Below are 13507 nucleotides of genomic sequence, written 5' to 3'. Positions count from 1 at the left end.
CACTCAAAGAACTGAATGCACGTGAATTATGAGGGATTATCAAGAGAATGGGATTAACGCTGCTTTAGCAATTTGTATCGTTGAAATTGTATGTCATTCAAATACGACACAAAACACCTAATTACATTATTCAGTATTACCTCAACATCCAGCTGGAACCAGAAATACTTTACCTCCAGTTACTGCAAATTAAAGCTCCTGTGGGGAGCTTTTATCTGGTTATTAGTCAGATTAGAATTAATAAAGATACTTTTATATGATCTGCAAAAGTAAATTAGACCTTCAGAATAAAGTCTGATCATTTCTGTACCTTTAAATTTTAACGTATGAACCTGCTGATGGGGGTAGGTGCTAGTCGTGGCAAAAGGGCTGTTTTCAAACCGCCTACTTTACTAGCAGTACGTACTGGTTTGGCCAAACTTCAGTAAGTAGTATGTGAACAAGAGCAAAATCTGCAGTATGCCAAAACTACCCGGATTGCCGTACTGATTCTGGAAAAGGTCTCAGTATGCATCGGACAGTCTCCCTCACGTACTGTTTCCCACAATGCACAGCGCTAACTTCTTCTTTTATCCGTATATGACGGGGAACTCAGTTTTTTCGGTGCTGTAAAACTTATTAGATTCCACTTTACTTACTTTCTTAACTCATAAGTGATGCTAAAGAAGCAGTTTTGTTATCAGCCTGGCCGTTGTTTACTTCCTGTCCCCGAAACCGTAAATCCAGCGACGCCTATGACCCCAGCATCCTGCAGACCAGATCCAACAAAACAGTCAGACTACAGACTAAATTCAAAAGCAGAATGCAGTATGCAGTACGTAATGGATACTGCGTTTGTAGGTAGTATGTAGCAGGCGGTTATTAAAACAGCCTTACACTTGACTGTTCACAATGAAGCAGGGTGAGATGCACCACCTTGTCCACAGGGGGCGCCAAAGTCAACACAAAACAAAAGTTACTAACAGGAGCTTTAAAATTGAATTAGTCATTTGATGCTACAAGGATGATTGATTGACAGCTGTGTTGACTAATGAGGCTCCTGCAGAGTAGCCTGTTAGCATCATGCTAACAGAGCTAACACCAGACACTAACGCCACATTGGAAGGATTTCACTGCTGTGGGCGGACAGGATACAGGAGAGCAAGACGAACTAACTGGGGAAGAAGGCCAGCTCAGTCCTGGACCCTGTGGAGGTGGTGGCTGACAGGAGAATTATGGCCAAGCTGTCGTCTTTGATGAACATTTCTTTTCTATATAGATTCTTGTTGAAATTCTTGATCCAAGATGGCTGCGTGCATGGACACCGCGGCTGGTTGCTCCATCATTAGGTGCATTGTTTTTTGCACCTAATGATGACTGCACCTTTCTATTTCATTGTACTTGTTACAATGACAATAAAGGCATTCTATTCTATTCTATTCTACTTTGACAAATAAGTAGTAGAGTAGAGGATGAATGTGATCTCTAGGTGCTTTAAAGAGTAAGACTAATATAAATAAATATGTATTCACTGTGGAAAATTCAGGAAACATGTCTTAAAGGATTTAATTCAACTTAAAGAGAAAATAATGATTAAAAAGCACAGTTAAACAGACAATAAAGATATAACAGAAATATAAAAAACTGTGGGTAGTAAAACAAAAATGTATCCTCAGAGGAAACTGTTTCAATTTATATCTTTTAATGGAAACTACAATAAAATAAATCAATCAGAGGCAGAGAAACGAGCTCAAAGACGAGAGGGTTAAAAGAAAGCTGGGTTGAATACATCTTTAAGAGGCTGGTCGACGAGAACCTTCATTAAGATCAAAATTAAACTGAATAATAAAAACAACAAAAACCTCTCATCTTCAAAATGAAATGTAAAAGTTCACACACACACACACACACACACACTCACACACTCACAGTGAGCATGAGCAGTTATTAAGAAACGAAGCTGCGTTCAAAGACACTCCGAGCCGAGCAGCTCATCAGACTCCTCGTTTTCAAAGATGGCTCCTCGAGGAGACGTTAATGAGGGATGTTCACAAGAAACTTCACATCCATGAGCAACAACTTTACTCTTATAGAGATTAAAGAAGTCTGCTGGGTTAAATTATATTCTGTCAGTGCTGCAGACTCAGACTGTAGGTCAACTGACTGTTAATGATCCACTCTCATTAACTTTGTTACATTAATAAATGTTGCATAAAACAGGGTCTCCTTCACTGCATCATCTTTCATTCTTTTATTCTCTGTTTTACATTTTGGTCGTGAAGAAACTGAAGAAAGAAGAGATTCTTTCACTTCAATCCATCAATCTTTATTATAAAATGCCAAATCACAACAAACGTTATCCTCGACTCTTTCCAAACAGAGCAGATCTAGACCGTACTCTATGTTCTACTATTAACAAAGATCAACATCAAGACAGGATCAGATCCAGTCCCATCTTCCAGACAGGACTCAGTCTGATCTTAATCCACCATGAGCAGAGCACTTTGCAGCATTTAGCAAGTTACAGTGGCAAGGACAAACTTCCTTTAACAGGCAGAAACCTCCAGCAGGACCAGACTCATGTTAGACACACATCTGCTGAGACCTACGTGTTGGAGAGAGGGATAGAGGGAGATGAAGAGAGAGAGAGAGAGATGATAGTGGGGAGACGGATAGTAGTAGTTGTAGCAGCTGGAGTCTGGCACGTCCACAGCAGCAGAGATCCAGAGGAACCTACGAGACAAGGGAGCTCAGGGACTCCAGAAAGGTCTATGGTTAGTAACTTTAATGGGACAGGAAGAGATAAAGTGAGAGACAGGCAGAGAGAGGAGAGAGAGGGAAAGACAGGATCCCAGTGTGTTAGTTTAAGCCTATAGCAGCATAACTAAGAGCTGGTCCAAGCCTGATCCAGCTAACTATAAGCTTTATCAAAAGGAAAGTTTGAAGCCTACTCTTAAAAGTAGAGAGGGTGTCTGCTCTGGACCTGACTGGTAGATGATTCCAAAGGAGAGGGGCCTGATGACTGAAGGCTTACCTCCCATACTACTTTTAGAGACTTTAGGTACTGATGGAGGGAGATACGTTCATCTCTTTTGCAAGTTACAGTGGCAAGGACAAACTTCCTTTAACAGGCAGAAACCTCCAGCAGGACCAGACTCATGTTAGACACACATCTGCTGAGACCGTGTTGGAGAGAGGGATAGAGGGAGATGAAGAGAGAGAGAGATGATAGTGGTGTGTTTGTGAAATTACCGTAAAGCTTCTATTAGTAGCACAGGCTTGTATTTAAATCAGTCAGTAAAATCACCCTGCCTTTATTGGAGACAGGCTTTTCATTATTTTTGAACCAAACTTTTGAGCTCCATCTTTAAAGCCAGCAAAAGCAGTAAAGCCCCCTGTAGTCTTGGCTGTTTGTATTTATCTGCATGATGCAAAAGTAACGTAACAAGCATCTCTTCAGGGACTGGTAGCAACACAGACTGGTTGAAGTTTTGTTGGGAGGCTGTGTTTTTGTATATTAGGCCATGAAGATAAAACTGTGCAGTATTATAGTACAGTGGTTGTAAAATATTTAACTTTTCCAGATGCATAAAAGACAATGAGGAAAATATCAAATTATGCAGAAAAGCCAAAAAATGTGCAAAAGACTTCACTGAATTATTTAATATAGAGTTTTATGCTCAAAAATACATATTGTTCCCTGTGCAAAGTAATCTAACTTCATGAAACCAACTATTAACGGGTATACACTGAAGAGATGGAGCTCAGGATGCAGATATCATTACTGTGATGGAATTCAGCAACAAACTGGACACTGGACACAGAAGACTCAGGAGACTCTGACGGCTTACGTTGAAATAGTTTATGTAGAACTTGGCCAAGGAGAAATAACATAACAGTACACAGGCAGGAGAGTGCAGTGCAATGCCAAGTCAGTTCTGACAGACAAAACCCTTGGCATGGTATTATTCCCTCTGAAGACGACACTAAAGTTAGATAACCATGTTTGGACAATAGGAACACAACAAGTAGGAAGAAGACCTGTGCTCTAGTTCTGGAGACAGTAAGGCCATAACACACAGATAAAGACAGGAGCAGGGGGAGAGACCTTGACTACTACCCTGACACGATCTCGCCCGTCACAGATGACATAGGAAACAAGTTACTCTAAACATGACATTTAGACTGAAAGAATACAATAGTTAAACATTCTTATATACATATATATAAGACTATGAAAATTCCACGACAATTACACTTTCAATCAATCAATCAGACTTTATTTATAAAGCGCTTTTCATATAATGATATTGTAACACAAAGTAAATAGACCCCCCAATCCTAATCCCAACCCAGCCCCAAAACCAACCACAATCCTCAGGTGAAGAACACATATATGCACAATAATGATAAATACAATGAAAATAAAATAAAGTAAATACAAAAAAAAATTAAAATAAGTTGCTGAACAAACTGAGGAAATGCTCTCATGATATCTGAATGAGGAAACACTGGAGGTAAAATATGATGTTAAAACTCAACACAGGAAGTTAAACTCACCAAAATAAAATACATTACTAATATAAAACACTAAATATAAACCATAAAAGGAAATAAGATGCTAACTTAAAACAAATAATAAAATAGAACAAAAAGTGACAAAAATTTTAACTAGATGATAAATAAATATACAATGTAACAATTCTCCAAGCAGAATTCACATATTTTATTTATTTTATTATTTAACTTTCACCTACATATACTTTTTTTTTTAAATGTAAGAACTACCTCTGCTACTCACCACTGCACTATTATCATATTATTTTAGTCTGTACTAGGGATGTACATTTTAAGTATTTTCCATGATCGATTTTTGGAAATGTTAACTATCAATTATCGATTAATTGATTAAAAAAAAAAACATTTTTATTCTTACGTCAAAAACAATGACAAATACGTTGTTTTCCCCTTAAATTTTATTTTTTACATCAACAAAATGCAATAACTGACGGGATTGAATACGGGCACACGTTTGACACGCAGAATATCAACGATCAGGCTCATTAAAATATTCTCTAGGATATAATCTTATAAAGTGAAGGCTCATAATACTAACAGAAACAGTACTTCAGACTCACAGTGTCCAGTTTTCTGTCTACTCGTTCTTATTGAGAAAAATAAACGTGTGTATTCGGTCAGGTGTCAGCCAGGAGCGCAACCGGGTCATCATCAGTCCGCAGGAGAAAAGCCACGGCTCTGATGTTGCTGCTCTGTAAACGTAGCGTACCAGAATTTCCCACCTGTCTGTTACCTTTGTATCCAAAGGTGGGAAATGTCCTGTTAAAGTTGTCAACCTTTGTGTCCGTGTTGTTGTTGGCAGCAGTTTTGTATTGATCCTCTTTTAAAAAGCGCACGTGGAGACCTGACGCACAGCCGCAGCCCCCAGCTGAGCGTCTCCGCTGTGCGCAACACCTTTAACAGCTGATTCACATCCAAACATGCTTTAAACTTAAAACACCTCCCTGATAGATGAGTGTAATATGAGACCACATGATGTTTGTTCCACGTGACGGAAAACTGATAACAAAAATGTGTGTTTCGAGTAATTTCTTAACAATCAATTAATCGATTATCGATTAATTGTGTTCATCCCTAGTCTGTACATATTAGTCATGCCTATTTGTTGTTCTTTGTATTTATAGCTGATGTTATTGTTATTATTATATATATATTTATTTTTTATTATTATTATTTGTATGCCTAATTCTTATGCCTTCTACAAAGAGAGCACAGTTTACTAAGACAAAGTCCTTGTGTGTTCAAGCATACCTGACCAATAAAGCTGATTCTGATTCTGATTCTGAATAAATAAATAAAACTGTTATAAGAATAAAGCTCGGTTAAAAGCGAGACTAAAAAGCTCGGTCTTGAGTTTGCTTTTAAAAATGTTGATGCTCTGTGCAGCCCTCAGATCTTCAGGTAGGGTGTTCCACAGACCTGTGGGCTGTGATGATAAAAGGCTGCCTCACTTTGAGTCTTTGTTCTAGCTTTTGGTACCATTAAAAGTCCACTACCTGAAGACCTGAGGGCTCTCACTGGCTCATATGATAAAAGCAAATCTGATAAATAAGAAGGATCAAGACCATTAAGAGATTTGAAAACCAATAAAATCATCTTAAAATCTAAAAGATACTGGCAGCCAATGTCATAAAGATATCTGCATCCTGCGCTCTGTGCATTTACCTGCTTGTTGTCCCAGCGAATCACATCCCTGATTTCAGCTTTTTTAGAGATGTACATTAAGAAATGTACAAAGTGTTCAACCTGATTTAGTAAAGAATCACAATAAGAGGGCTTCTCTTGTCTTTTAAATCTGTAAGTTTTCCTTGTAGAGGAAGAGTAGTGTTTCTCACCTCTGAGGCTCCTTGTGAGCATCAAGAGGAGGAAGAGCAGCAGGGATGTGTCTGCTTTCAGAGAGGGATGTTGTCCTCCTCTCCCCCTGGGGTAAAGATGCCCCTGTTTCTCACCTCAAAGCTGAACGAGGAGGATGGTGTCACTCCTTAGCTGTGGTACTTTTTGATCAAGGAGAGAGGACTGTTTCTCTGGAGAACAGGGAGAGAGGAAAAACACACAATTAAAGCTTTGAAGACAGCTCCATTCACTCAGGTTTTCCCCCTGATACACAACGCTTTGAATGTCTTGTGTAACAAAAGCTCTGCGATATTACTCATGTGCTCTGTATGAAACCAAAGTTTGAGTGTGAAATCTGCGGACCTCGCGTCCTCTGCTGCTTGTGTAACGAGCACACAGTGAGAGGCGAACGGACAGGATGAATGACGATGTGTTTATTCGCGTTGCTAATGAGACGTGACACATAAGTGTTGATCGCTATGGGATCTGTTTTTCATTTTGTCTCCACAGCGACGAGGAAGAGCTGAGGAAGTCGTTCTCGGAGCTCGGGGACAGCCTGTGCGACTCCAACGCCTCCAGATCCATGAAGCGGGTGGGCAGCAGTGGAAAGCCCCTGTCGGAGGAGATGGAGCCCTCTGGAGCGCTTTTATACAAGAACGGGTTCCTGGTCCGCAAAGTCCACGCCGACTCAGATGGCAAGAGAAGTATGAGTCTCTTATCAAGTGTCAAAACTCATCCTAGCCCTTAAAACAGACCAAATCATCTCATGTTTGAAGTCATTATACCTTTTGTTCTATGGCACCTTCACTCACAGATTCTACTTAGACTTACAAACATCCTCAGGCAGGGATCTGGAGCGTCCTGGTTTCAGTTTGGACTACATTTGTAGTCTGAGCTGTATTAAACAGACATGTATCAGCAGACTTCAGTCCACGCAGTAATGAAAGGTCTGTATGGAGAGCAGAAGCAGGAGGAGCACAATCTGCTGTACTGACGTCAGGCTCTCATCGTCCGTAATCTAAAACCTGATCTAACAATCTGTGCTACATCAAACATTTCAAGTTGAGCGGCATATCCTCTTGACTCTTTGTTGCTAAAGCTAATCAGTGTTAAGATTTCCAGACTTCCTTGATTGCATCAGAAATGCTCAACTTGACCTCCATTTGACAAACAAGCATTTTAAAAGTTGTTTTTTCTTCTCCTCTTGAGGGCTTGCAATTTTTGTTCTTACAAATTTGCATCAGGATGTTGTTTCAGCAAACTTCAGACTGTTACATTTTTGTGAATCACAAGAAAACTAGTTTCATACCACAGAAGTGACTCAGGACTCAGCCGAAACAAAGGAACAAGTGCTTCTCTGACCAAACTATTCAAGCCGGACACTTAAGATAACGGTGCTGGAGACTGGCAACCCCCCACAGTCCCCTTGACATTGTTCAACAATGCACATTTCCTCGTGCACACATTAACCCTTCAAGATCTAGACCATTTTTCGGTGCCCCAGACTCTCCTGAATTTATTTTGAATATACTGAATGAGACAAAAACATGCTCAGGTTGATTGATCACTCTAAATTGCCCGTAGGTGTGAGTGTGTGCATGAATGGTTGTCTGTCTCTCTGTGTTAGACCTGTGATAGGTTGGCGACCTGTCCAGGGTGTAACCTGCCTTCCGCCTGAAGCCAGCTGGGTTAGGCTCCAGCCCCCCCGTGACCCCTATCGGGATAAGCGGTCAAGATAATGGATGGATGAATGGATGAATGAGACAAATGTGTTATCAATGGAAAGCTGAGAATGTCCTCTGTAACTGAGTTTTTAAAGCTTGTTGATAGGATTAGTGGTTCAAAAGTTAAAGTTAAAGTTAGGTAATCGCCCTAACCAAAGTCCACACGACACAATAGCCAAAGGTTAAAAGCAGAATAAAAGTGATAGTCAGGTTAAGAACTGGTGCACATGCTATATTTAATAAGAACACACACACATAATGTCTTATTCAATGTCTTTCGTACTGATTTAAAGCCTAAGATATTTGATTTAGCTAGTTTGCAACCTGACTATGTGAACATGTCACTGTGTATTCCACACTGTTGTAAACTTATGTTGCGTCCGTCTGTCTCACATGGGACTTTCACCAGATCCGCTGCAGTCCGGCTCCGTGCTCTCTCGTCCGTCAACACCCACTGGTTGTATGTTCAGAACACAGCACGGAGCAGGACTGCAGGACAGCGTGTGACCAAGGTTTTCCTATGGCAATCACTAAATCAAGGACTATCCGGCTCCTCTCCTCATGCATATTGTCTTTATCAGCATCTGAAAACCTCTGCCTTGATGACCCCAAGCCTGCCCCCTTAAAATTACATTTTTTTTTTATTGTTAAATTAAAATGATCTGGTGATAACACAGAGTGTTTATTCTGAAAATTAACCGGATGATTTCATTTTGTTTTGGTGAAACCTGACTTCCTGTCCCGCTCCATCTGCTCTGTTGAGATTGATGCGTCGTGCTCCGGCATCCGGCAAAAATAGAAGTCTTGCGTATCAGATCCGTTGTGTTCCAACCTGCCGGATCAGAGACACAGCTGGAGGGCAACTGAGCGGATCCAGTGGAAGTTAACACATTGACTAGAATAGAAACCTATCAGATCTGGTGCTGTGACAGACCGGAGACGAACCAGATATGGATCTAGTGGAATTTGGCTGTTAATCTCCTCTGGGGTCAAAAGCACAAAACCTTTACTCTGCAGAAACCAGGAACCTGAAGAGGCAAATTAAGCTCCACTTCTGATCTGAACATAAGGCCGCTTTCAAGTCACAAATCAGATCGTAAACAATGCTATGCACAGAGAAGGAAGTCTTGGCTCTGAATCACTAACCACTGGCTTTATCAGATTGCTGAGCTGTCATTAGATGTTGGATGTGTTCCAAGATTGGTATGAAAAGAGCACGGCCCGCTGTGGGTCTATTACATATATGGAAGGATGCCAGATTGTTAAAACTAAAGGTTAGTATCTACAGCAGTTTGGCGTGTTTTGACCTGCAGATAAGTGAGTGACAGCATCTGTTCTGCACCAGCACATTCATGGAAAGACAAAAGGTAAAATCTGCAAGCTTCAGCTCCATGAAATGAACTTTAATTCATTCTCTATTCAGTCATCATCCACTGCACTCTGAGTGGAACAGACCAACCAGAGACTGAAGTCTGTGTCATAACCAATTTCACACCAATTTACAGTCATCAGTGATCAACCCAAACATCTACACTCCTGTTTAGGTGTGAAAAATGACTCACAGGAGAGGACAACACATAAATCAGCTGGTGGTTCATTCTATATGTATACAAAGAGCCAGCAGAGCGGATTAATGTGTGTAAAGATGGACAAAGAGTCTCTGTCTGCTTCTGTCGTACAGTATGAAGTGAAAATACTCTGCGATGGGCGCTGAAGTCTCACACTGGTGATGTCCTCTGGCTCCAGAGTCTGTGCAGTAACCCCAACCTTAAAGGCCGTGCATGGTATTATATCTCTGTGTAACTCAAAGTGCAGCTCTAACAACTTTTCTCCTTCACAGCACCGCGAGGGAAGAGAGGCTGGAAGACCTTCTATGCCATCCTGAAAGGACTCATCCTCTACCTGCAGAAAGTGAGTCGCTCACATTACTGCAGAATATTTTTGTTGTAAATGCAGATTTCTCTTTTTGTGTGTCAGGCTGTGTGAGAAGCATTTTGTAAGAGCTACCGCTTGATATTCATTATTCAACCTTTAAAATAACAGGTGACTGCATCTCCATATGAATTCTGTTTGACATTCATACTGGCAACACGTTTTAACAGAAGGTGAATCTTCACCCCCTGCGGTGAATAACAAAAAACGGCTCTGTTGTATCATGTTTTTTTTTTTACACACAATCTCCTCAAGCATTCACTTATTTCAAGCTCCTCTCTCCAAGAGTCCCTCTATCGAGCCCATTTCCTGTTTACTCATCTAAAAAGTGCTCTGACATGATGTCCCGGCCTCACAGTCGTGTCCTGGCACCGTGCAGAGGTCTGGCTGTGGTATGAGGAGACCTGTGCCAGCTGAACAGGCCGCCACTTCTCTGCAGACAACAACAACATCCAACAGGCGGATGTTGTTGTTGTTGTTGTGTGTTGTTGTTGATGTTGAGATTGGGTTTTCACCCTTTGGTATCAACAGAAATCTGCTCTGTGTGTCTTTTGGACTTCCTTTCAGATCAATCAGCTCTTAGATTAAATTACAATTCTGTAGAATGATAATAAAACAGATTTTGATGGTTTGCACATAACTTCAACCCTAAATTTAATTGAAAATATTGCACAGACAACATATCAAATGATGACACTTACCATTGGGTTTCCATCACCTCGTCCTTTATTAACACGCTTTAAATGTTTGGGATGCACCAAATGTTTTCAATAGGTGTCAAGTCAGGACTGCAGGCGGGCCAGTTCAGCACGTGGACTCTTCTACTACAGAAACATGCTGTTGTAACACATGCAGAATGTGGTTTGGCGTTATATGTAAGGTGGCATTGTCTGGATGGCAGCATGTGTTGCTCCTAAACCTGTAGTTCAGCATTAATGGAGCCTTCACAGATGTGGAAGCTACCCATGCTATGGACTCTTATGATCCCCATACCATCAGGGACGCTGGCTTTGAACTGTGAGCTGATAACAAACCGGGTGGTCCCTCTCCTCTTTAGATCGGAGGACACAGCGTCCATGATTTCCAAAAAGAATGTCAGATTTTGATCCATCAGACCACGGGACAGTTTTCCACTTCCCCTAAGTCCATCTTAAAGGGCTCAGGTCCAGAGAAGTCTCTGGCATTTCTGGATCATGTTTATATGGTTTACTTTCTGGATGGTTTAGTTTTTATTTTTTCACAGACTTTGGTTCTTGAAGTGATTTTGAGCCCATGCAGTGACTTCCACTACAGAGTCACGTCTGATTTTAATGCAGTGACTTCAACTACAGAGTCATGTCTGTTTTTAATGCAGACTTCCACTACAGAATCATGTATGTTTTTAATGCAGTGAATTCCACTACAGAGTCATGTCTGGTTTTAATGCACGTGACTTCCACTACAGAGTCATGTATGGTTTAATGCAGTGACGCACTACAGTTCACTGTCTGTGTTAATGCAGTGACTTCCACTACAAGTCATGTCTGTGTTAATGCAGGTGACTTCCTCTACAGCGTCATGTCTGTGTTTAATGCAGTGACTTCCGTCTACAGAGTCATGTCTGTGGTTTAATGCAGTGACTTCCACTACAGAGTCATGTCTGTTTTTAATGCAGTGACTTTCCACTACAGAGTCATGTTCGGTTTTTACTGCAGTGACTTCCACTACAGAGTCATTTTGTTTTGGTGTCCCTGTCTCGGACTGTTTGAAACTTTGGTGGCTGGGCATCACATTTAAAAGTGTCATATCATTTTTAGCATACAACTAAAAATGTGCAGTTTCACCATGTGATTTATGTTGTATTTGCACCTTTGCAAAAATCCCAATTTCAACATTTGACATGGCGTCTGTAGAGTAGATAATGTATATTGTATAGTTAATAATGTTTGTAGCATGATGGATGATGTAATTGCAGAGGCGAAGGATATTTGTTGCACCAGCAGAGAAGCTGGAAGAGAAAACTGAATATTGCAGTCGTAGAAATGTGACTTCACGTGGGCGGGACATGGAGTGCATCTCACCACATTACGCTTCCAGATCAGGGGCTTTCAGCTCATCAACTTTAATGAGTGTGATGATCTCTTGGTTTTGATCTCAGCATTCATGTCTGTCTTGTAATTATTTGTGACTGCAGGGTGAATACAGGCCAGACAAACAGCTCTCTGAGGAGGACCTGAAGAACGCCGTGTCTATCCACCACTCGCTGGCCATGAAGGCTTCAGACTACAGCAAGAGACCCAACGTGTTCTACCTGAGGACCGCTGACTGGAGGGTTTACCTCTTCCAGGCACCGTGAGTCCATTATTCAAAGCTTAAGTGTTCAGCATGGATAACTGCACTGTGTCTGCAGCTTATATCTATGTTTCCTTTTCTGACCTGTGGTTTCAGTCCAAGCTACACTATTTGTCCTGACCTTGCACCCGCACATGTCTTACCAATTCAGGGTTTGGCATCTAGAGTGTTTGTTGGACAGATATTTTCACTACACCTTCCTCATCATGAGAATTAGGTTACTTTGGTGGCAGATTGTGAGGCATTTCTTGGCTTGTCATAATTTAAAGTTTTTATTAATTAGACGTTCATAAAAGTGTCCCTGTCCAAAATGCAGCCACAAAGTTCAACCCATTCTAATCATGTTAGAAAAATGAGCTATAGAGGCCAAAACTGTGTCCTGTATAGGGCTGGGCGATAATTTGATAACGATAATTATCACCATATAATTTTTCTCAATATGAATATAACAAATGTTTGATGTATATAAACCTGTAATTACACCCCGCCAACCACTGGAAAGGGGGGCGCTCATGAGCCTTAAACACTAGTTGCCACCTTACATTAGACAGAAGAAGAAGACGGCATTGAACAGCCAATCATCTTGCAGGGTGAGAGGTAGGCGGGGCTTAAAGACGTTCGGAGTGGAATGTAAACACCGCTGAAACGAGCCACAGCGACACTAAAGAAAACTCAAAACCTCTCAGCTCAAAGCAGAGTCGTTAGTCTGACACTGAGTCGACTCTGTGTTAACTATTAACTTAACACACTTCATTAAAGACACTTTCAGGATGTGGGTAAAGGAAGAGCACAGAGACAACTTCTGCTCTGCTGCTAACACGTTTAATGTCCACCGAGACCGTAGGACAACTGAACACTGAACGACCGTGATGCATTCACTGCACTGTGGGAAACAACATCACTCTGCCTGTAACCCTTAGTAACCTTAAAGGGGAGTGCACGACTCAAAACAATACTCTATAAACTGATGCACAGTGTGCATTTTTATGTATATTTGTTGTAAATGTAAATACAATTATGCAAAAAGCTAAACCTGAGAAAAATAAGAATCTACAAACTAAAACCACAAAAATCTCATCTTACATTAAACACCTGCTTCCTGTTCGCACCATCAGAAATGATGGATTCAA

General features: G+C 40.9%; 1 protein-coding gene across 3 annotated transcripts in view; it reads left to right on the top strand.

Annotated features, from left to right (window-relative positions):
• LOC117829816 overlaps positions 1-13507 on the top strand; it is a 133609-nt gene that overhangs the window by 110702 nt on the left and 9400 nt on the right. For all 3 annotated transcript variants that reach the window (XM_034707511.1, XM_034707510.1, XM_034707509.1), the window contains 3 exons: positions 6901-7094; positions 9955-10025; positions 12220-12377. In XM_034707511.1, the coding sequence (XP_034563402.1) occupies positions 6901-7094; positions 9955-10025; positions 12220-12377 (423 nt within the window). The remainder of the gene's footprint in view (positions 1-6900; positions 7095-9954; positions 10026-12219; positions 12378-13507) is intronic.

The sequence above is a fragment of the Notolabrus celidotus genome, chromosome 18 (assembly GCF_009762535.1).
Source record: "Notolabrus celidotus isolate fNotCel1 chromosome 18, fNotCel1.pri, whole genome shotgun sequence".
NCBI lineage: Eukaryota > Metazoa > Chordata > Actinopteri > Labriformes > Labridae > Notolabrus > Notolabrus celidotus.
This window is presented reverse-complemented; position numbering and strand designations above follow the sequence as displayed.